The sequence below is a fragment of the Bidens hawaiensis genome, unplaced genomic scaffold (genome assembly GCF_021521415.1).
Source record: "Bidens hawaiensis isolate Kalapana, Puna unplaced genomic scaffold, B.hawaiensis_p1.1 tig00056000_1, whole genome shotgun sequence".
NCBI classification, from domain to species: domain Eukaryota; kingdom Viridiplantae; phylum Streptophyta; class Magnoliopsida; order Asterales; family Asteraceae; genus Bidens; species Bidens hawaiensis.
Genome location: NW_027500097.1, coordinates 1 through 22,074, shown reverse-complemented (window position 1 = coordinate 22,074; position 22,074 = coordinate 1). Strand labels below are relative to the sequence as shown.

The 22,074-nt window shown below is 32.6% G+C and overlaps 1 protein-coding gene and 2 pseudogenes across 5 annotated transcripts; all 3 read left to right on the top strand.

The window, feature by feature from the left end:
- Positions 1-1,893: 1,893 nt before the first annotated feature.
- LOC143601277 (putative metallophosphoesterase At3g03305) lies at positions 1,894-6,226 on the top strand (annotated as a pseudogene). The gene is made up of 4 exons (XR_013147624.1): positions 1,894-2,254; positions 3,463-3,704; positions 3,868-5,406; positions 5,885-6,226. The product of XR_013147624.1 is annotated as a putative metallophosphoesterase At3g03305 (transcript).
- A 684-nt stretch (positions 6,227-6,910) lies between these two features.
- On the top strand, positions 6,911-15,977 carry LOC143601278 (putative E3 ubiquitin-protein ligase ARI8). Of its 3 annotated transcripts, none has more exons than XM_077078729.1 (15): positions 6,911-7,249; positions 8,890-9,014; positions 10,097-10,199; positions 10,282-10,372; positions 11,052-11,224; positions 11,907-12,011; positions 12,117-12,205; positions 12,966-13,073; positions 13,161-13,251; positions 13,347-13,436; positions 13,931-13,978; positions 14,297-14,368; positions 14,479-14,578; positions 14,671-14,800; positions 15,664-15,977. In XM_077078729.1, exons 1-15 carry the CDS (start codon positions 7,097-7,099, stop codon positions 15,935-15,937), a joined length of 1,752 nt encoding a protein of 583 aa, XP_076934844.1. In that variant the 5' UTR covers positions 6,911-7,096; the 3' UTR covers positions 15,938-15,977. The 3 variants fall into 3 exon arrangements, with proteins under 3 accessions (XP_076934844.1, XP_076934846.1, XP_076934845.1); XM_077078730.1 differs by lacking the exon at positions 6,911-7,249 and adding an exon at positions 8,016-8,099 and having other exon boundaries at positions 15,664-15,976; XM_077078731.1 differs by lacking the exon at positions 8,890-9,014 and having other exon boundaries at positions 7,150-7,249; positions 15,664-15,975.
- Positions 15,978-20,222: 4,245 nt separating this feature from the next.
- LOC143601275 (heat shock cognate 70 kDa protein-like) lies at positions 20,223-21,946 on the top strand (annotated as a pseudogene). Its single transcript, XR_013147623.1, has 2 exons — positions 20,223-20,449; positions 20,551-21,946. The product of XR_013147623.1 is annotated as a heat shock cognate 70 kDa protein-like (transcript).
- The last annotated feature ends 128 nt before the right edge of the window (positions 21,947-22,074 follow it).

The window sequence follows — 22,074 nt, the reverse complement described above, 5'->3', positions numbered from 1 at the left end:
TAGACTCCGTTAGTGAAAAGCCTGTTATTGGCCAATAGTTTGAAAGTTGGGACTGTTGTAGTATATTTTTAAAGTTCGGTTTAATATCGGCCAACGAGACAAATTTTGAATTATTATAATCCAATATTCCTATTAAAAATAAAGTTTTTACCCTTTAAAACCTAGCATTTGTCCTTTATTTCCTTTCCTTTCTCCTTTATAAATGAAACTTAGGGGCGTTTGAAATTCCTTATTTAGACTCCGTTAGTGAAAAGCCTGTTATTGGCCAATAGTTTGAAAGTTGGGACTGTTGTAGTATATTTTTAAAGTTCGGTTTAATATCGGCCAACGAGACAAATTTTGAATTATTATAATCCAATATTCCTATTAAAAATAAAGTTTTTACCCTTTAAAACCTAGCATTTGTCCTTTATTTCCTTTCCTTTCTCCTTTATAAATGAAACTTAGGGGCGTTTGAAATTCCTTATTTAGACTCCGTTAGTGAAAAGCCTGTTATTGGCCAATAGTTTGAAAGTTGGGACTGTTGTAGTATATTTTTAAAGTTCGGTTTAATATCGGCCAACGAGACAAATTTTGAATTATTATAATCCAATATTCCTATTAAAGATAAAGTTTTTACCCTTTAAAACCTAGCATTTGTCCTTTATTTCCTTTCCTTTCTCCTTTATAAATGAAACTTAGGAGCGTTTGAAATTCCTTATTTTTGCCTCTTTATAACTTATAATTTATCAATAAGTTAAAAAGATGTTTAGAATACATAATATGTTAGTGAAAAAGTTTCATAAGTCACAAGGATGTGACTTAGAGCATTCTCATCTCATTCCATGTCCTCATCTCTATAATTACACTACAAAACATTACATTTCTCTCTTCTGTTCAATTAAATAATATTTTCTAAACCTTTATCATTACAGTCTTCTCTCTCCTCTACTCACAACCAATCCAACAAATATTAAAAAATAAATAGGAGCAAACAATGTTCCCCAAATGTTTCCCCAAATTTACAAAAAATCACTACATTTCTCTCTCCACCATATAATTTACACTCACAAACACTCAAAACCTCACCCTATAATTTACATACCCTCCTAACATAAATTTAGGGAATGGGATGTGAATGCTCTTATGACTTATGGATAAATCTTAAGGAGTTAAAAACAAGGAATTATGCTTGTCACTTTTACCCGAAACCCAACCCAAGAAAGCCCGAAACCGAATCCAACCCAACCCAAAAAACCCATACCCGAGAAAATGCTAACCCGAACCGAAGTAATTCGGGTTGGTTCTTGGGTCTGCTTTATAGGTTTCGGGTAAAACCGAATAAACTATTTGTAACAAAACATGATATTATAGTTAGGTATGTACACCGTATACAGAACACTCTACACATTCCACTTATTTCTATTCCACCTATTATAGTTAATCAGCTATTTATTGTTTACATATCTTTTCTAATAATAACTTTAATAGAAGAAACTGTTGCTTTACTGGTTATGTTTATTTATAATTTGATTATTTACACAATGAGTAAAGAAAAATATGTTGCTTTAATTTTCGCATTGTAGTTTTTCTTATACTTTTTAATTTTCTTTTGGTTTTCTTAGATACCTGAAACCCGATTAACCCAGGTCGTAAAAACCTAAACCCAAATAACCCGAACTCGTAAAAACCATAAGAGATTTAAATTGAGTTTTAAGTCTAAAATTAAAACTTTAAAACCCTAATAACTTGACTCAAAAAATCCGAAACCTGTAAACAAACCCGAAGAACGCAAAGGAATCCCAATTTTTAACATTCCATTCCTTTCCTTTAAAAAAGAAAACTTTTGGAACAAAGCCACTTCTATCTTTCCATTCATTTCTTTTTCTTTCAAGCTCTTGGCTCTTGGGAACACAGCTAGTACTGTGTGATTGACCCCCAGCGGATGTCACTGATCCGACCCGGTTTGCAATTAAACCCCCAAATAAACCCTAAAAGCAGTATCATACAACAAACATTATGAAACTGTTAATCCTCTTATTGCTGTGCTACAATTGTATTGGTAGCGATGAGATCAGTAGTAACACGAAGAAGAACAACAGAGACATTATACAAGTACAAAATAGTGAGGATGACGTGGTGTGGATCGTTCAGCTATCTGATCTTCATTTCAGTGTTCATTATCCTGAACGAGCTTTCGAGTTCCAGCAATACGTGAGCTCTACTCTCTCGATGATCAATCCGTCACTCGTATTAATCACCGGAGATATTACTGGTATTCTCATTACAATTTGACCTGTTTTCGTAATTATTCGATGATTTGATTTGAATTGAGTTCAGTTGAGTTGATTTTGATGATGTTTTAAGCCAATTTATTATTTGTTTTACGAATGCTTAGGAATTTAAACACTGATTGATCGGGCCGTACTTGAACCAAGTGTTCGGCTAGAAGTTTGTTTATGTTCGGCCGTTTAATAAATGAACGAAAATGAACAGAGGCCATGTTCGTTCAATTGTGTTCGTAAACGTTCGATAATGCGTTCAGTTCGTTTATATTCGTGAATGTTTGTTTGTTTATATTTGTTCATTAAAGGTTTATGATAATTTTTAATTACTTTTCTAATCTAATCATTTAGATTTAAGCAAAGTTATTTACTATAAAACAAAAATATATATATGAGTATTATGTGATTAATTTATATGTAAAATTAACATAAGAATATGAGTGTTAAATAAAACACCTACACAAACTTGGTAGGCGGATCGAACCCTTGACACTGACCAATTCGGTTAGCTAAACAAAATAAAACATTCTTTATGTTCATTTGTGTTTCGTTCGTTTGTATCGTGAACCGTTTATGAACAAGTTCGTTTCTTTAATGAATGAATACGAACAAGAAATTCCGTTCAGTTAGATGTTCATAAACTGTTTGCTTGTCTGATAAAAGCTTAATGGATAAATATGAACAAGGCCTTGTTCGGTTCGGTTCGTGTAGCCCTAGTGATTGAGTTATATGTGGATTTAGCTTAATGGGTGTTTGGCTGCATGTTATCAAGTAATTATTCTACTTAAAGAACTAGGGATGTTTGGATGTGGTTTTTGAAACTGGTTATGCATAATTAGTAGATCAGAGCTTTGCATGTTTACTTACATAAGCAATTTCATCTTCATGTTAACATCAAAGTGTAACAACCATATTTACTTATTTAGATTTGGAAAAATCAGATTTTTAATGACAATAAGAAGCTAGTAAATAACTAAATACCAATAATTTGATATGATGTTGAAGATGAAGTAAAAATGTGAAAAACAATATACCAAATATTAAAATTTTGAATCTTTAACCGACTTATTTTCTCTGTAATAAAATATAAAGTATAAACATTTGGTGGATCTTTGATAATATTTAATCATTTTTTATCTGCATTTACATGCTACTTGAAGATTTGATTAAAAGTCATTACTTTATATAATTCTAACAGAGGGTAAGAGCAAGGATCATTTAATAATGAAGCAAAATGAAGAAGAGTGGATTGAATACCAATATGCAATGAAAAATGTTATAACAACAAGTGGCCTTGATAAAAACATCTTTTATGATGTTAGAGGAAATCATGACAATTTTGGTGTCCCCAATGTTGGTGGTGCATTTGACTTCTTTTCAAACTATAGTATCACCGGTCAACTTGGAAGAAGCCAATCGGTCAACAGTGTTACTCTGCAGGTTAGTTTTTCTTTCAATCTCCATTTTTTGCACATTATTGCATTGTTATATAAAGCTAGTTTATAAAAACATCATAAAAATTAAAAGTTGCATCATATTATTTCTTTGAATGTGATACCTGTTTTGACTTGACCCGTTACCCAATCTGTTTTGACTTTGATAGACTAGCAGCCGGAATCTTTTATTTGTTTCATTCGACAGCACAATGTCTACCGGCTTACGGGGCCCCACAAATCTTTTTGGGCATCCAACTGACCAACTGTTAACCGAAATAAACTCTCATCTCTCACAATGGGATGCCACGTCAGCAAAATCATTAACCAAGATCGCGTTCGGCCATTTTCCCCTTTCGTTTTCCGCACCCACAAATTCCAAAAGAACCCTAAAACAAATTTTTCTCAACCAATCCATAACCGCTTATCTGTGTGGCCATCTTCATTTAAAATTCGGTAAGAATCTAAAACGCCATCACGAAACGGATCTTGAAACGGGTCGTAGCCCTATTCAACTAAACATACATCAAAAGGGTAGTTCATCAAGTATCCAAAGTTGTCAAAAAGTTGGTCAAAACGTCAATGAGTTTTGGGAGCTGGAAATGGGTGATTGGAGGAAAAGTCGAGCTATACGCGTTATGGCAATCGATAAAGGTCGTGTATCGTTCATCGACACCGATTTAAAGACTGGTTTTAAAGAAATCTTGATTTTACCAACTTATCCATTAGATTCCCGGTTTATATCAACAGATATGTTAAATAAATATAAATGTCAATCAATGGAGGATGCATCTCATATCAGAGTCCTAGTTTTCTCTTCAGCAGCAATTGCATCCGTTAAGGCTAAAATATATGATTCAATGCACGGGGATCTTAAGATGGTTCTAGAAGCTTCCATGAATAAAAATGATAACTTTAACTTATACACTGTACCGTGGAACTCAGAAGCATTTATTGATCCGTCTGTTAATAGATATTGGCTACAAATCGAAGCAGTCGATATTAACGATAAAACAGTTTCAACCGAATTAATACCTTTTTCGTTAGCTGGGTTGCGTGCTGACCTGTCATGGACATGGAAGGAAGCTTTTGTTATGGGGATTCAATGGGCCGAGTTATACTACCCGATATTTTGGTCGTTTTATTTTCTTGTTTTTATCATTCTTATTCTACCAAAAATCATCATTTTTGTTTGGAAAAAGCAGTATAGTTACAAATACTTCAAGGCGAATAAAGGGGTTATAAGTTTTTCGACATGGGTTTTTGCTGAGTTGGACAATATCCAGTTTTTGTGGAAGTTATTATTGGCATACTTGTTGTACCTTATACTATGTCCATGGTTTTTAGGTCAAGTTTTCACTAAAGGTGGTGATAGAGGATACATGACATATAAAGGGTGGGTGGTGAATTTTAATGATTTGAAAATTTTGGAATTTATTGGATTTCCAGATGTAATGGTGATTGTTATTCCTCATATTTATTTTGTGGTGTTACCGGCTGTTATTATTATTGGGGCGGTGGTAGCTGAGAGAGCAGTGTATCAAGATCATGTTTGTTCACTTTCTGGGAAGAAAAGAGATGATGGTGTAGACGATGAAATAATTAGGTCAAGAGATCATATAAGTGGTCGGGTTTTGAAGATGCTGAGGAAATGGGCTAGGGTCATTCTTGCAATGTTGTCTATGGCGATTTGTTGGAGGCATGCTAAGGTGAGTACCATTGATCTATAACTATTAAGAGGAAATAGAGATACATGAGTAGTGTACATAAGCAGAAAGAGATTGGTGGGGGTGGGGGTGGGGGATTGTAATCATTTTTTGTCCATTATTTAAAGTTATTTCTATAAATAATTAATGAGATAGTTATGCACTTATGCATACAAAAAACATATTATTGCTATATTAATCTAAATCTTTTAATAAGTTAGCTATTTTCTGTAAGTAATCAATGAGTTAAACATGCTTACCAAAAAAATATTATTACTATAATAATATAAATCTTATAAGAACGATTTATTAGGTAGTATGTGACTATGCGTTTATGATAGACGTAAAGCAACTCTCAACTCACCCGTTAAAGCGTTCTAATTCATAGTTAGATTATTATTATTGTTGTGACTTTTAGCGTGTTAATTATGGAGAAATTTGTTATAAATTTTAATTTCTGCCTTTTAATTTGTGGATGCAGAACTGCTGGTCTCTAATGAAAGCTTACGAGATGAACCCATTTGTGCATTTTCCATTTTATAGCTTCTCAATCCCGCTGTTATTGGCTTATGTTTTCTACAAGACGAAAAGACCATGACGCCCTTTGCTTCTTTAATCTCAATATCGTTAAGGTTGATAAGAGTTACTAATGGCATAGTTATGGGATGGATTTGAGTTCCCTATAATCTTGATAATACAATATTCTAAATGCAAATCGCTTATACAGAAACTAGTTTTCTTTGTTCAAGGATAAATTATACATGGAAAAAGGAACTAATGGGCATATATGTAACTTAGTTATAGTTTTTAAGTTCTGTAATGTTCTTATAATAGTGTGTTAACAAGTCTTTTAGTTCTAAATAGGGGCAAATTGGTACTTTTGGTCAGTTTTACATGAGTTATGGTTAGGGACTTTATATATAAGTTTTTATCTTTTATTATTTTTGTCATTGCTAGTTGTTCACCTTTCGTGATGCGTGCTTAACAAAAGGATTTATCGGTTCCAATTTGTTTAAAAAAAACACACTTTTGTTCAAATTTAACATGTGTCTACCAACATGTAAAAAATTGTTTACGGATTTTTGTGAGAAAAAACAAAAAGGATGTTGATTTTTTATTGTGTTTTCCTTGACAAAATTATTATCTTTCATTGAACGATTTGCCACGAGTTCGTATTTGAATACCTATGTGTAAATGTGATTGCACCTTGTCTATACTAAACGATATCTAAAACTAAAATGTAACACAAGTATCTCTAACGAACCGCAAACCATATCATATTCCGCAAACTCTTGGAACTGCAACAATGAAGCCAACCAAAAATTTAAAACTCCACATGACAAGACTTAGGTTAGGTAGTTAACTTAAACCACTCGTAAAGTTGGTGAACAGCATACATACATATTTTATAAATAATTAGGTTTAGTGACCCAATCCAAAAGTTAAGGGGGTTAAACTTTAAAGTAATAAAGTGTATGTATCCAAATACGTATCCGTTATTCGATCCACCAACATAATAAGAATAATAATATTCTTTCCCCTTGGTTCGATCTCAATAATAATACTAATCGGAATCTCCGGCCAATTGAGCTTACACGCAATTACACTGGGAGAATTAGGGGAAAGAGATAATTAGGTATTAGCTATCTGCATTCAATTAGGTTATAATTAGGGCTGTGTGATTGAATTGGATATGGACTCGGAAGATGATTATATATATGGAGGTGAGTCATTTGATGATGATGATGATGACTTCTACAGTGGAGAGACTGCCATGGACTCCGGTTACGACTTCATTGATAATGAGTCTGATGATTCTGATAATCTCTATTCTCGTCGTAGTCAGGTACATTGATATTATTGCTGTAATTATTATTCGTACTGCTGCGAATATATAATTTTAGGTTTGAGTATGCCGCGTACGCGAGCTAGCATTGCTTGTAATTAGTGATAGTTTTTGCTATGCTTAATTGTACTAATGTTGATAATTTATAAAATTTTATTGATAAGCAACATAGAAATGAAGGAATTCAATGTTCATGAAGCTGCTAATAAAGGAGATGATTTATGTGATTACTTAACTATTGCTAAATGTGCCGACATGTTTAAATTTTTTGTGGACGGTTTGGAGGTGCGGTGTAAATGAGGATTCTAGAAAACTTAGGATAAGTATTTATATCTCTTTAATTTTGGTGATGCTGTATGAAAACTACTTTTTACATGATATTACAGATTATTTAAACAACCGAAAGATTAATTAAGCTCACTGAAAGGATGATCATGGTACACAATGTTGCTGTGTGCTTGTGTCTATATACGAGTGTGAGTTGAACATAATTTGAGAGAATTTGTGCATGGAAGAGGAAGAAAAACACTAGGATATTGATTACCATAAAAGTTCATAAATTAGTCGATTTGAGTTGGTTATAGCTTGATGTCTTGCAATTGTGTTTGGATTAATCGCCACTAAAGGTTTGACATAAGTGGACTCATTTTTATTAGATTGCCATATAAATGCTAGTTCTGGTGTGATCTCTATGAAGATACCCAATCTAGTGGTATTTTAGATTCTATTGCATTGAGCTGCCCTCAATTGTGTTGAGCTTTTAACTTTTAGTTTATTGGTCTTAGTCTTTTTGACTCACAAGTGGACAGTTTTGTAATTGAAGAAGATGCATTCTTTCTTGTTGTATGGTGTAATCAACCTTTTTCTAGTATTAAGAAAGATCAAAAGTTTGTAGATTTTGGAGTTGAATATGGTTTGTAATTAGCGGTTCTGGTTCATGAAATCCATCTCTTCAGCCCCGAAGATTCTTCTTTCACTTTCATGTAATTAATGGGGAGCTTCCACATGATAGTGGCCTATATGATTTGAACAATGTTGTCAATTAGCAGATTGTCATCTTCAAAAAATTGTTACATGACTGAATTAGACGAGTTGCTGTTGCAGTTACCTTTTCATTTTGTATTATTGAAAGTGAAGTCCCTCTGAGATAACTACTGTGATACACGTGTCTGATTTCAAGCTTTAATGAATGATATTTATTTGCTTTTAGACAAAATGTCATACCAGAAAATTATCACCGTGTGCATGTAACAACATAATAGCACTTTAAAGTGTACGTAATAGCATAACATGTTTACTTATGATTAGTATATTTTAATTTCATTTGTTTAATAAACTAATTTTATTATTATATATGTACTCAAACGGCCATCTATACTTTGTTTTGAAAATTGAAATTTCAAACTTAGTTTTGTTAAATGTGTTTTGATTTTTAATTGTTTTAGCCAAAAAAATTTTTTATCTGTCACCATGCATGTAGGAGGTGTTAGGGATCGCTTATTAAAGCTGCTTACACTTTTTAAAATAATCATATTAACAGTTGGGATTAAAAAACTCCCTACCTGAATATTTGAAACTGCTTATATCATCCTAAAAACTCAGATAATGCATTACTTAAAAGTATTTATGGCTTTTTTCAGCAAAACTATTCCATTTTGAATGAAGCTGATATTCATCTACGTCAAGAGGATAATATCAATAAAATATCATCTATACTTTCCATTTCCAATGATGCCGCTGCCATATTACTCCGCCATTATAACTGGTAATCTGTTGTTTCTATATCTCCGCTCTGCATGAACTGACTTTATAAATTTATGTCTCAAAAGTCAAAACAGTGGTGTCTGAAAATCTAGCATGAAGATAGATATGATACTTCTATATTACCAATTTTTTTGTAGAGATTGGATAGTTCCATGTGTTTATTTTGTACTTAATCTTGTCTAACCTTCTAGATTATCATCATGTAAAAATTCTTCTAATTGACTTGGTAATTCCTAATTCGTTATTCAAAATTTACATAAAATTCCCACATGATCTTGAAGCTCAGAACTTCATAGTGAAAAGATGTTCTTATCGTACTTGCACTTATCATCGTTAATATCGAGTTGCATTTTTTAATAGAATCAAACCAACTATTTATATATTTTATTCATCTTCAAATATATGGTTATAGGGTGAAAAGTCATGAGGTTCTTTTTGTTAGTGGAAATGAGGTGGAAACTTAAGCTTTAGAAGTTGGACTTGTTTATTGTACTCTAATTTTTCTTTTTTGTAATAACTCTTTAAGACAATTCATTAATTATTGAGCAAATCATGATATATTTTCCTGAAAAGGTAGCTTAAATTCTAAGGTGAACCTAGTCATCTAAAAGTTCTAATTGCACATCTTGTACCGTAAGCTTTGGGATATTGCAACTTGTTCTTTTGTTGTATACGCATGCATACACACACACATAGTAGGCACTTATGTAACCACCTCTTGTATAACACTTAAAGCAAAAGGTACAAGAGCATTATGGTTCTCACAGTTCTCAACATTTTTTGGTTCTGATTTGAATGTCTCCCTATATATATATATATATATGTACACATATATACATATGTGTGTGTATGTGTGTATATATTATGCGTTATATTTTGAAAGCTATAGGTACCACTTGCGTAATTGATTATATTCTTTTTCAGTTTCAGTACACAATGTAGCATATAATAGCTATACTGTCATTGTTTATTGGGCTTAATCTTCTAGGTGGTAACAGGAACGGTGTCTCAATCTCAATCTCAATCTCAATCTCAATCTCAATCTCAGTCTGCTGAATGAATTTCCATATTTTGAACATACAGGAGTGTCAGCAAAGTCAATGATGAATGGTTTGCTAACGAAGAAAAGGTTCGCAGGGTTGTTGGATTATTGGAAGTACCACATGCACTTCCCAATGGCAAAGAGGTAATTATCTACAATTTTAAGGGCTATTAATTGTTAGCATCCTTATGACTTTTAGTTTTAATACTTCACTCATAACTGGCAGTTGACATGTGGGATTTGCTTTGACGAGTATCCTTGTGATAGTACGAGTTCTGCTGCTTGTGGTCATCCTTTCTGTGTGACTTGTTGGCAAGGTTGACAAACTTGTTCCATATTATACACTCTTAACAAATGCACACATATAAGAAAGAAAAATATTTTATTGTATTTCATCAATAAAGGATATAAATGGTATAAATTTTATAACAGAAGGATGTGCATTTAAATTATTGTATGTTATCAATAATATTTTTGTTTTTAATAAGATATTTCCTTTGTGATGAAATTACATAATAAAAGAATATAAATGGTAAATTTTATAACAGAAGGGTGTACACATAAATTATTGTATGTTATCTATAGTATTTTAGTTTTTTATAAGATATTTCGTTTGTGATGAAAAATTACAAGTAATGTAAACATCCATAACATGTTGATATTGAATTATTGAGTTTATTTTGGAAGTACTAAAGAGAACATTTAAATTATTGTATATACATTCATAGTATGATAATGTAACTAATATGAAAAGAGGTCAAGAGATAACTTTTTGTTAGTTAGTTGAAAATAGGTTTATATAGAAATATTGAGTTACTGCTTCATAATATGAAAGCGTATTCATGTCGTTAATTGAATACATAACATCATCAATTTCTAATTGGCAAATGAAAAGCCATTTAACCTTTAATTGAGTGACATTGTTCAGATTAGAGAATTGCTGATGTCATATTTATCTGCTTTATTATATATTAAGATTGCAATTAATGTATGCAGGATACATAAGCACTGCCGTTAATGATGGCCCTGGATGCTTGATGTTGAGATGCCCTGATCCGTCTTGTGGTGCAGCTATTGGTCAAAATATGATTATTTCGTTGGCTTCAGATGATGATAGAGGAAAATATCACCGTTACTTCCTAAGATCCTTTGTGGAAGACAATAGAAAGGTAAGTTCACATGATTTTAATTTATGTGTATTTAAAATTGTTGTTAACGAAGTAAAATTTGAAATTATAAGTTTATGATTCATAAGCACTTCTATTTCCATTTTAAAAGAACATTATAAGTTTATAACTCATAAAAGCATTATTTGTTATCGTAAAAAAATTATTACAATATTTATCTAAATCTAAAAAAAACGATTTAGGAAGATGTATGAATTTAAAGTAGACTTTTTGGTGACTTTCAACCTGAAAAACCCATTTGACTCGTTTGCATCCCCCTTATATTTATTGTTATATTTGACCCACTAAAGATCAGGTGGGTTGAAATGGGTTATTTTGTCCACTTACAAATAAAAGTTATTCGGAAACGCATTAAATATGATTACGAAAAGTATTTTTACAATATTAATCTGAATCATTGAATGAATTGATTATATGCATTAATAATGGACTTTGGTTGACTTTCAATCTGTTTGACTCATTTGACTTAGTATTCCTGTTCCAGCTAATTTTTCATCTTACCCATTTGAGATAAAGTAATACACAATCCAAGTCAACCCATTCTTTATTTTGCCTATGAGACTAAGATAGAAACAATAGTATTTTGTCTCATACATCAAATAACTCTTACTTATGCATTTTACTAACCAATGTAAATAAATAATTTTTATGATTATTTTTATAGACGAAGTGGTGTCCTGCCCCTGGTTGCGACTATGCTGTGGACTTCATTGTTGGTGGTGGAACTTTTGATGTTACTTGTCACTGCTCATATAGCTTTTGTTGGAATGTATGTTTCATTCATCAAATACAATGTATTATATATACTTCCATTTAACGTTATCTATTATACATTAACCAAAGCAAGTTTTTTATTGTGGGCCCACATTTACAGTGTACTGAGGAAGCTCACAGGCCAGTTGATTGTGAAACAGTGTCAAAGTGGGTGATTAAGAACACTGCAGAATCAGAAAACATGAATTGGTATTCAATTATATAACTTATTTCTCATATATTCATGGGTTGCCGTTCCCCACTCTGAACTAAATATTTCAGTTATTTTAGGCTTATTCATTTACGGGTCTGATGGGCAGTAAAAAAAATATCATCAAGAAATGACGGGTTGTTTAAAACCAAAAAAACCCGAACCGAAATAACTGAACCCAAACAAAAACTGATGGTTTGGTTTTTATGTCTTCATAAAATCCGAATTTTGGTTCGGTTTTGGTTTTGCATGTAGCTAAAACCCAAAAAACTTAACCGAACCGAATATATGGATTTTCATCTTTTATTTTGAATGTTAAATAATTCATAAAAATTTTGATAAATTGCATAACCCAAATATTTTAGCCCAGATGTATAATAATCAATTAACAAAAAGATTTAGGCCCAAATTCGTTATTTTCGACCATATTTTTTTGGCCCAAAACTTTCTAGCCCAAATGGTAAAGCCGAAACCAGACTCAAACTTAAAAAATTGAAAACAAACTATTTTTAGAAACTCAAAAGCCAAATTTTTGTTTTTTGTTTTGGTTTGAACCCAAAATCGACCCATGCATACCCTAGATTTTTGGGAGTTGAGGGTATATATATTATCTTAAGGTTTTAATTGGTTAAGAGGGGGTTTTGGCCAAATAAAAATTATATTAGTCATTAGATTCACTAGGTGTAGGTGTTTTTTATACATAATACTTGAACATTGATTCAATATCTATAAAACTATGAAATGGCCTTGATTTTTCAGGATATTAGCTAATTCAAAACCATGCCCCAAGTGCAAGCGACCAATTGAGAAAAACCAAGGATGTATGCATATTACATGCACGCCACCTTGCAAATACGAGTTTTGCTGGTATGTTTATTCATGTTTTGTACCATTAAACATTATTATTACTGAAAACATGTCAATTTTTCTTATATTTGAAATATGATTTTTCAGGCTTTGTCTTGGTGCATGGTCTGATCATGGCGAAAGGACAGGTGGCTTTTATGCATGCAATCGTTATGAGGCTGCAAAACAAGAGGGAGTTGTAAGCTTTAGAGATGTTTTGCACTGGGATTATTAGTAGATAATAATGTTTCACATATATGCATATTATATCGTATTATATTTTATTGCATGCAGTATGATGACACGGAAAAGCGACGAGAGATGGCAAAGAACTCTTTAGAAAGATACACTCACTATTATGAAAGATGGGCTACAAACCAATCGGTTGGTTTTTTATTCTTTTTTCCATGAAATCAAAATAACCCGACTCATAACCCAAAACTGAAATGAACTTATAAAATTAATTTTGAGTGCTAAGTAATTTATAAAAAAAATAATAAATGGTGTACCCGATAAGTTTTAGGTTTAAATGCTTAATAATCAGTTATCGTTAATCAACAAAAAAGCAATAGGCCCAAATCCATTAACCATTTTCGGCTCAAATGGGAAAACCGAAACCGAACGAACCCGTCAACTCATTAAGCAAATCAAAGTCTCCCAACGTGTATTTTGAGTGCATGAGGCATCCTAATTTCTAAATAATTATAGTAAAAGAAAATAATTTTTTTTATTGAAACATTATAATAATATCTAGCATGCAATTTTATAAAATAAGCTGTATGCGTTGGGCTAAAAGTGTTTTTTTTTGTTCAACCCGTCCAAAATGACTTGTTCAGGTTTGAACCTTCCAATTTTATTTATCTGTTTCTGTTTTGCAGTCTAGACAAAAGGCCTTGGCAGATCTTCAGCAGATGCAAAACGTACATGTAAGCAAATTTTCTGTATGATTTTTTAATGTTTCGACTGTGACTACAACTGTTGGTATAAACCTATTTCCTCATATGACATGCTCACAAGCGCTTTTTTATTGTGTGTTTTGTTAATACTAAATATGTTTATAAAGTGTATTTTTACACAATAATCTGTAATTGTATAAGCAAAAAACCCCTAGATTTCTGGATTCTCCCACCATGATACTGTCAGCTTCTCTGATTTTATTGGATGTTTTAATAATTATTAATTATGTAATGAGTGTATGTATTTATATATGCATATGTATAAAAATTTACTTTTTCTTTGTGTAGCTTGAGAAGCTGAGTGACAAGCAGTGCCAGCCTGAATCACAGCTCAAGTTCATAACAGAGGCCTGGCAACAGGTGATGTATTTTTATTTTTTATTTTTAATTTTTTTAATTAAAATACAACTTAATATACTTTTGTAAATTATTATATCTTTGTGCTTATGGATAATAATATATTATTGTAGATAGTTGAATGTAGACGGGTACTTAAGTGGACATATGCTTATGGATATTATATACCTCAGCATGAGCATGCCAAAAGGCAGTTCTTTGAGTACTTGCAAGGTACTTCTCCACATCTAACAACTTATCAATTCCACTTTTTATAAAACTCGATCTTTTTTATAATAAAATAAACTTTTCTTACATGTTTTTAGGTGAGGCGGAATCTGGATTGGAAAGACTTCATCAATGTGCAGAAAAGGAACTACAATGTTACCTCAATGTTGAAGATGCTCCTTCAAAAGACTTCAATGAGTTCCGTATGAAATTAGCTGGGTTGACCAGGTGATTAAGACAAACTCGCTTCTATCTTTTAATATTTTTTGTTGATATAAACCTATTGGTTTTTTTTGTGTTAGGTAGGTGTTTAATTACTTTAGATAAGGATAAGTAGTGGACATTTAGTATTATTAGGAGAGTTAATAAAAAGGGGTTTAGAGGTTAATCATCATGCTACCATCATTCTAAAAAATATTAATCCATTTAACCTGTTTTCCTTTTAGGTTTTTGTTTTATATAACTTGTTTGTTTCTTTATGGATAAAACCATAACCCAGTTGATAAGTCAAAATTATTACCTAACGAGAACAGAAATCAACGCTCAAAATACAGTTTGTATGAATGTATCTTTATGTATATAAGTTTCACCAGTGAGAATGTTTTTATGCATTTTATATGTATTTTTAAGTTTTAGATATATTTTCCTTGAAATTACACATAAAGTTTCTATGAGTCATGAGTGAAGCTGTATACTTGAATATCTATTAATGTTTATATACACATATATATTTTCCTTGAAATTACACATAAAGTTTCTATGAGTCATGAGTGAAGCTGTATACTTGAATATCTATTAATGTTTATATACACATATAATTATTTTGTATCATTTTATAATTTCAGATTTATAAATCCAAATATACATCATATATATTATTTAGTTATTTTTATCATAATGATATTTGTTTAATAAGATCATTTTTGTATATATAAATAATAGTGCTTGTTTTGGTTTGAGCTTTTGGCTACCCAATTCGGGTAGCTCACGAGTGGCTCGGATCGTTTAGACCATGTTCTTAACTAAGATTAAGATCATCTTCATTATTCTAACAAGTTTTATCTTTGTTCATCTTGTACGAATGAGCATAGTGTGACCCGTAATTACTTTGAGAATCTAGTTCGGGCTCTAGAAAATGGTCTATCAGATGTGGATGCCCGCGGTGGGCCCAGTCGAACCAGTGGTTCAAGAAGCTTAGGAGGAGCTGGAAGCAGCAAGAGCAGAACCAATAAGAACAAAGGAACCACTCCTGCACCCACAGCTAGATCTAGAAACATAGATGATTCTGGTCGCTGGTCATGTGAATATTGTACATTCGCTAATGCCAAGTCAGCCATCGTGTGCCAAATGTGCCAGCACCGTTGATGACTTCACATTTCATTTATTACATCATTCGGCGTTCTATAAATTAGTATTTATCCTTTGAAAACATTAATGGTGCCATATTTATCCATTTAATAGTAAATAAAATAAGTTCAATTATAAAGTAATGATTTTATCTATTTACTACAAAAATAGGCGCGTATTTGATGTTTTGAAGCGATATTATGAAATTTAAAAGTATTGAATTCTTAGAAAAGAAAAGAGTTTACATTGCGATGATTCGTTACTGTTGTATGTATGTATATGTTTTATACAGTTAATGGAAGATTTAATTTGGTCATCTATTAGACAAATTTGCAAGCAGTGACTTCTGTAAATATATATGCTCTTTATAATTTATACCATCACTTTTAAGAGGGCAAATGCAACTTATATATACAGTGAGAGGAAGTTATTATAATTGAACTTCTATCAACCGCAGTTGTGAAGAAAATGGACGGGTATGGGTAGTTCTAGTCTCATACACGATTGTAGAACCGTGTTTCATATCGGGTCCAATACTTTCAAGTATCCAAAGAAACTAAAAGTATAAATATAAATAAATAATGTTTGGGTTACCAAAGAGAGCCGTGTTCGTTTACCTAAGCTTAACAAATAAAGTGGAAATTTGTTACAAGTAAAATGCTATAGGAGGTGGATATGTCAAGTGATACTTTTAGTGATGGGTTGATTTTGTAATAATTGTAATTGTAGGGACTAATTTGATGAATTTCTGTCTATGGTCTTTCTAATTTCCCTTAGCTATAAGGCTGAGCGTAGTGGGCGAATTTGGAGGGGCGAAAGGGCCGATTGGGGGGGGGGGGCACCGCCCCCCCCCGGCCGATATTGGGGCGATAAGGGGCGGGGGCGGGAGGGATTTGTCGCCGGAAGGAAGAAATAAATATTATTATTATATTAATATGTGTGTGATATATATATATATATATATATATATATATATATATATATATATATATATATTATTACTATTTGTAACCCCTACACTGTTACACCCTAAAACAAATTCTCACCCCTTGCTGACTGGGCGCCACGTGTCGCAATTCGTCCCAATTTGTAGCCCCTCTACTACGCATAGCCTAAGTGGTAGTGATATAGTCTACATATACATATTATTATATAAATATTTTATAAACTTTTAAATACTTTAAGCTATGTTTTTGTTGAATATTATTCAAGTGGCTCATATTTATGTTCTTAAAGTTTATGAGACAACGAGCTAATATGAAGTATTTATACTAAAGTTAAGTCCTATAACTTAATATTCTAATAGATTTTATCCATTACTATTGTTGTTATTATTGTTACCAATCTTCTCTAACTTAAAATTGAGAATTAGTATTATTGTGTAGTGAAATTCTAATGCATACGTATGATAAAAATATTGTGTTTTGGTTTTGAAGGATTAGTCATATTGTTGTGATCAACGTGTGCAGCCCAAACGAATAGCTTTCACAAATCACAATTATATGGTGGAATAACTTGGAGAAAAAGGCTTAGTGAAGGAGGTCACGCAAGGAATATTATTATTATTATTATTATTATTAGGAAAATTGGATTTAAATAATCCCACCTTTAATGATTGACCAATAATAATCTCACATCCGGTATTTCCCGCTGGCAGTCCCACATTTTCAATGTTTTTTGTTTTATAAACCAGCGTTAAAAAAACTTAACAGGGTTAAGTGTTTGCTTATGTGGCGAGTGACATGGCTTTTTCAATATCCTACCTGGCTTTTCCCTTTATATTTTGTTTCCATCCTTATAGTTCAGGGATCTAATTGCAATTTCTGTTATATTATTATAGAAAACACTTGCAATATAAGAACCCTAAAAAGATCAATCGATTAATCCAGTCATTGTTCAATCAATTAAGCATAGAGTTATAGATGAGGAAGAAACGACGATCATAACCATATAAAATAATACATGTAACAATTTTATTTGAAGTGTTTAACTGTTAATAACAGAGCCGACCAAAGAACAAATCAAGAACACCAACTAACGATTGTCATAACGCAATTAGGTAAAGGGGTTTGTTTGGCGATGGCACCAAGATGATGCAGGCCTGATTAATTGAATTATTATTGACGAAATAGGTATAAACCAGTTGTACGTTAAGTTCGGTTCGTTTAAATGAGCAATACGTATCATCCATGATTGTTATTACCAAATTAAAGAATAATTCCCCTAGATCAATTCCATAATTTGGACGAGAATTGTGCTTCAAGAATACTAAACTGGTCACGGGTTGGTACTTGGATCATGGGTACGGACATATGAGTTCTGGGTAAATGGGTTAATAATATAATAATATAACAGAAATTGCAATTAGATCCCTGAACTATAAGGATGGAAACAAAATATAAAGGGAAAAGCTATGTAGGATATTGAAAAAGCCATGTCACTCGCCACATAAGCAAAAACTTAACCCCGTTAAGTTTTTTTAACGCTGGTTTATAAAACAAAAAACATTGAAAAAGTGGGACTGGCAGCGGGAAATACCGGAGGTGGGATTATTATTGGCCAATCCATTAAAGGTGGGATTATTTAAATCCAATTTTCCTTATTATTATTATTATTATTATTATTATTATTATTATTATTATTATTCCGATTTTACTTACCCAAAGTGGACAACGAATATTATTACTATTATTGGTTTTTGGAAGCTATCGTCAACAGAAAGGAGAACAGAGGGAGGTGCTACTGTTTGATCACAAGAAAAGAAAAAGGAGCAAGCACGTGTAGGCTCAACTAAAGAGCTTCCAGTTTCAACATCTACTCATCCAACAATATTATTATTATTTGTTTCGAATTTATTATTTTCGTCATAAATTAATAATTTGAACTTATCTATTTTGGTTTGTTCTTGAGTATTATTATTGACTAAAACTCTATAGACCGCCTTTGTTTGGAATATGCTTTTGTTTATGGCTTTATAAATCAGTAAATAGTTTGATATTATTTATTTGATGCATATGTGTGTTTGGTCTTGTTTGATAAGTTTTATTGTTTCACAGAGCTTTTGGTGATTGTTTCATATAATAAGATTCTGTTAGGTCATTCCATGTGTTCTTGACTAGTTTGTGATTGATTTATAATAAATTTATAGAAACAATATTATTAATCAAAGGGTTTGTTTCTATATATATATATATATATATATATATATATATATTTAAGATTAAGATTATATAAATAATTTATCTCAATTAATTTAATCCATCTATCTATATCTAAGGCTAAATTGTATTCTGTAGCCCAAATCTATATGTAACCCAAATTGTAAGCCCACATTGTTATAAATAGATAATAATAATAATAATAATAATAATAATAATAAATGTAACCTAATAAAGAAATAAATAAATGGTATTGGTAGGGTCAACTGAAGGTGGTCTCAGTCTCAGTGTCAGTCTCAGTCTCAGTCTCCGCTTAAAAGCGGGAATCGCAATAGGTCTGCTGACGTGGTTTTTTGCTTTCCTTTTCGCCTCACCCAAACTCAGGTTTGAATAGTTACTAATTAGTTATTATCCGATTTTAATGTTCAGTCTTAGTTTTAGTTTTTGTTTATTGTTAAATGTTCATCATTGATTTGTTTTTGAATCCTCAATAATGCCAAAACAATATTGGATATCGAGGATTGATATATGAGATATCGGTTATCACGGTGGGATATCAGTATTTTTAGTATCATGCAGAATATATACTCTTCTACTATTACAAATTTTCCTTTTGTATTAACTTGCAAAACACTAACAATTGTAGCAAGTAGGAACTGATTAAGACTCATAACACTAAAAGTTGAAATTTAAGACTTAAAACATTGATATCGGGAATATCAGTCAATATCGCCAATATTATCGGTACCGATATTCTGACTGGTATTTCACATGAGGACCAATAACCAAGATACCACCGATATTGACTGCATAGACAGCACCGGATAAAACACAATGATCAAATCCTGAATCTATACTTTAGGAATAAATAAAAATGCTCGATCTGACACGTACTTATTTTGGTTATATGAGTTTTAATTTGACCGTTTTTTTATATGACCCAAACCCACCCGACCTGACCTTGTACCAATTTTTTTTTTTTTTTATTATATAGCGATAGTCACCCACTTCCATGAAATTATTATTTTTAAGTCCACCAGTAGAAAATGGCTCTCTTAATCTCTATGACTTCTCTATTATCTATTTTGCCATTTCTTTAAGCGTTTACATATTTTATCTTTTGCCCTTAAGACACATATTCAGAGATGTCGAGAATTGGCAAAACAACTCCAATTGGAATTGATCTTGGAACAACATACTCGTGTGTTGCTGCATGGTTTGATCAACACGACCGTGTGGAGAATGGAGATCCTTCCTAATGAACAGGGTAACACCATTACCCCATCATGTGTTGTTTTCAACAACACCGAACTTTTGGTACGTGAGGGTGCCAAAAACCAAATGACCAGAAACGCCAGTAACACGGTATTCGGTAAGTTGATCTCATGTCCAACTTTGATGCTTATCAGTTATCATACAAGATATTACCATAGAAACTAGTTTGATATATTTTTTTTGCTGATATATATTTAGATGTTAAACGGATGATGGGTAGCAGATTTAGCAATATCAAACTACAGAAAGACATAGAAACATGGCCTTTTACGGTGATTGGAAGATCTAATGATAAGCCAATGATTGTACTTGAGCACATGGGTGCAATCAAGGAGTTTTCTGCTGAAGAAATATCTTCCTTGATTCTTAAGAATTTGAAAGAGGCTGCCGAGGCATACCTTGGGACGCCTGTTACAGATGCAGTGATTACCGTCCCGGCTTATTTCAGTGACAAGCAACGACAGGCAACCATGAATGCGGGTATATTGGCTGGTCTCAATGTCATGCGTTTGATCAGTGAGCCTACAGCAGCTGCAGTTGCCTATGGTCTAGACAAGTTAGCCGACCCAAGACACCCGCAGCAGAAAAACGTCTTGGTCTTTGATTTGGGTGGGGGGACATTTGATGTGTCGCTTCTTACTATTAGCAAAGAAGGAGTTATACGTGTTAAAGCGGTTGGTGGTGACACTCATTTGGGTGGAGAGGATTTTGACAAGGCGATGGTTGATCATTGTGTTGAAGAATTTAAGAAAAAACAAAAGAAATATATTAGTGAAAATGCAAGAGCAATGGGGAGATTGAAAGTTGCGTGTGAGAAGGCAAAGAGGGATTTGTCCTCGACAACGCAAACGTTGATTTCTATCGATTGTTTGTATGACGGTACTGATTTTTCAATGAAGTTTACCCGAGCAAAATTTGAGGAGCTGAATGCTGATTTTTTTAGTAATTGTATTGAGCATGTGGAAAGTTGTTTAAGAGATGGGAATATGGAAAAAGATAATGTTGATGATGTGGTCCTCGTTGGTGGGTCGACTAGGATTCCCAAGGTACAACAAATGCTGAGGGAGTTTTTTGATGGGAAGCCGCTTAGCAAGAGTATTAAAGCGGATGAAGCTGTCGCTTATGGTGCAGCAGTGTTGGCTGCAAACTTAGGTTGTAATGGCAGTAAGGCTGTGAACGATTTGATGCTTCAAGATGTCACTCCTTTGTCCCTTGGGACAAGCGTCTCAATAGAAGAGCGTATGGATATCATAATCCCACGGAACACGTCAATACCCACCACGAAAGAGCGTATATATCGTACATTGGTGGACAACCAAAAATCCATTATAGTAGGTGTGTATCAGGGTGAGTGTGCTAAAGTGACAGACAACATCTTCCTTGATGAACTCTACGTTGATGGTGTTCCACCAGCGCCTGCAGGTAAGGAAAAGGTGAAGATTTGTTTCAGCATAGACGTGAATGGTATTCTTGAGGTCGTGGTTGAGCTGGTATCTACCGGTAAGAAAAGAAGTATGGTAATTGCTGGGAGTGGAAATGTGTCCAAGGATGACATGGTGAAGATGCTGAAAAAGATGGAGCTGTGAATTTTTGAATTTTAATAGTTTAGCATGGCAGGACTAAAACAAGAGCTTTTTGATAAGTTTGTATTGTTTTTGTTTAGCATGGCAGGACTAAAACAAGAGCTTTTGTGAATTTTTGTTTTTGACAAGGTGAATTTTT

What these genes read in the sequence shown, in the direction of transcription:
- LOC143601278 (XM_077078729.1), top strand. Translation starts at nt 7,097, where the DNA reads ATGGACTCGGAAGATGATTATATATATGGAGGTGAGTCATTTGATGAT. An exon ending in TTGTGGAAGACAATAGAAAG is followed by an intron (nt 11,225 to 11,906) that starts GTAAGTTCACAT and finishes TTATTTTTATAG; the next exon opens with ACGAAGTGGTGTCCTGCCCC. An exon ending in CATATAGCTTTTGTTGGAAT is followed by an intron (nt 12,012 to 12,116) that starts GTATGTTTCATT and finishes CCACATTTACAG; the next exon opens with TGTACTGAGGAAGCTCACAG.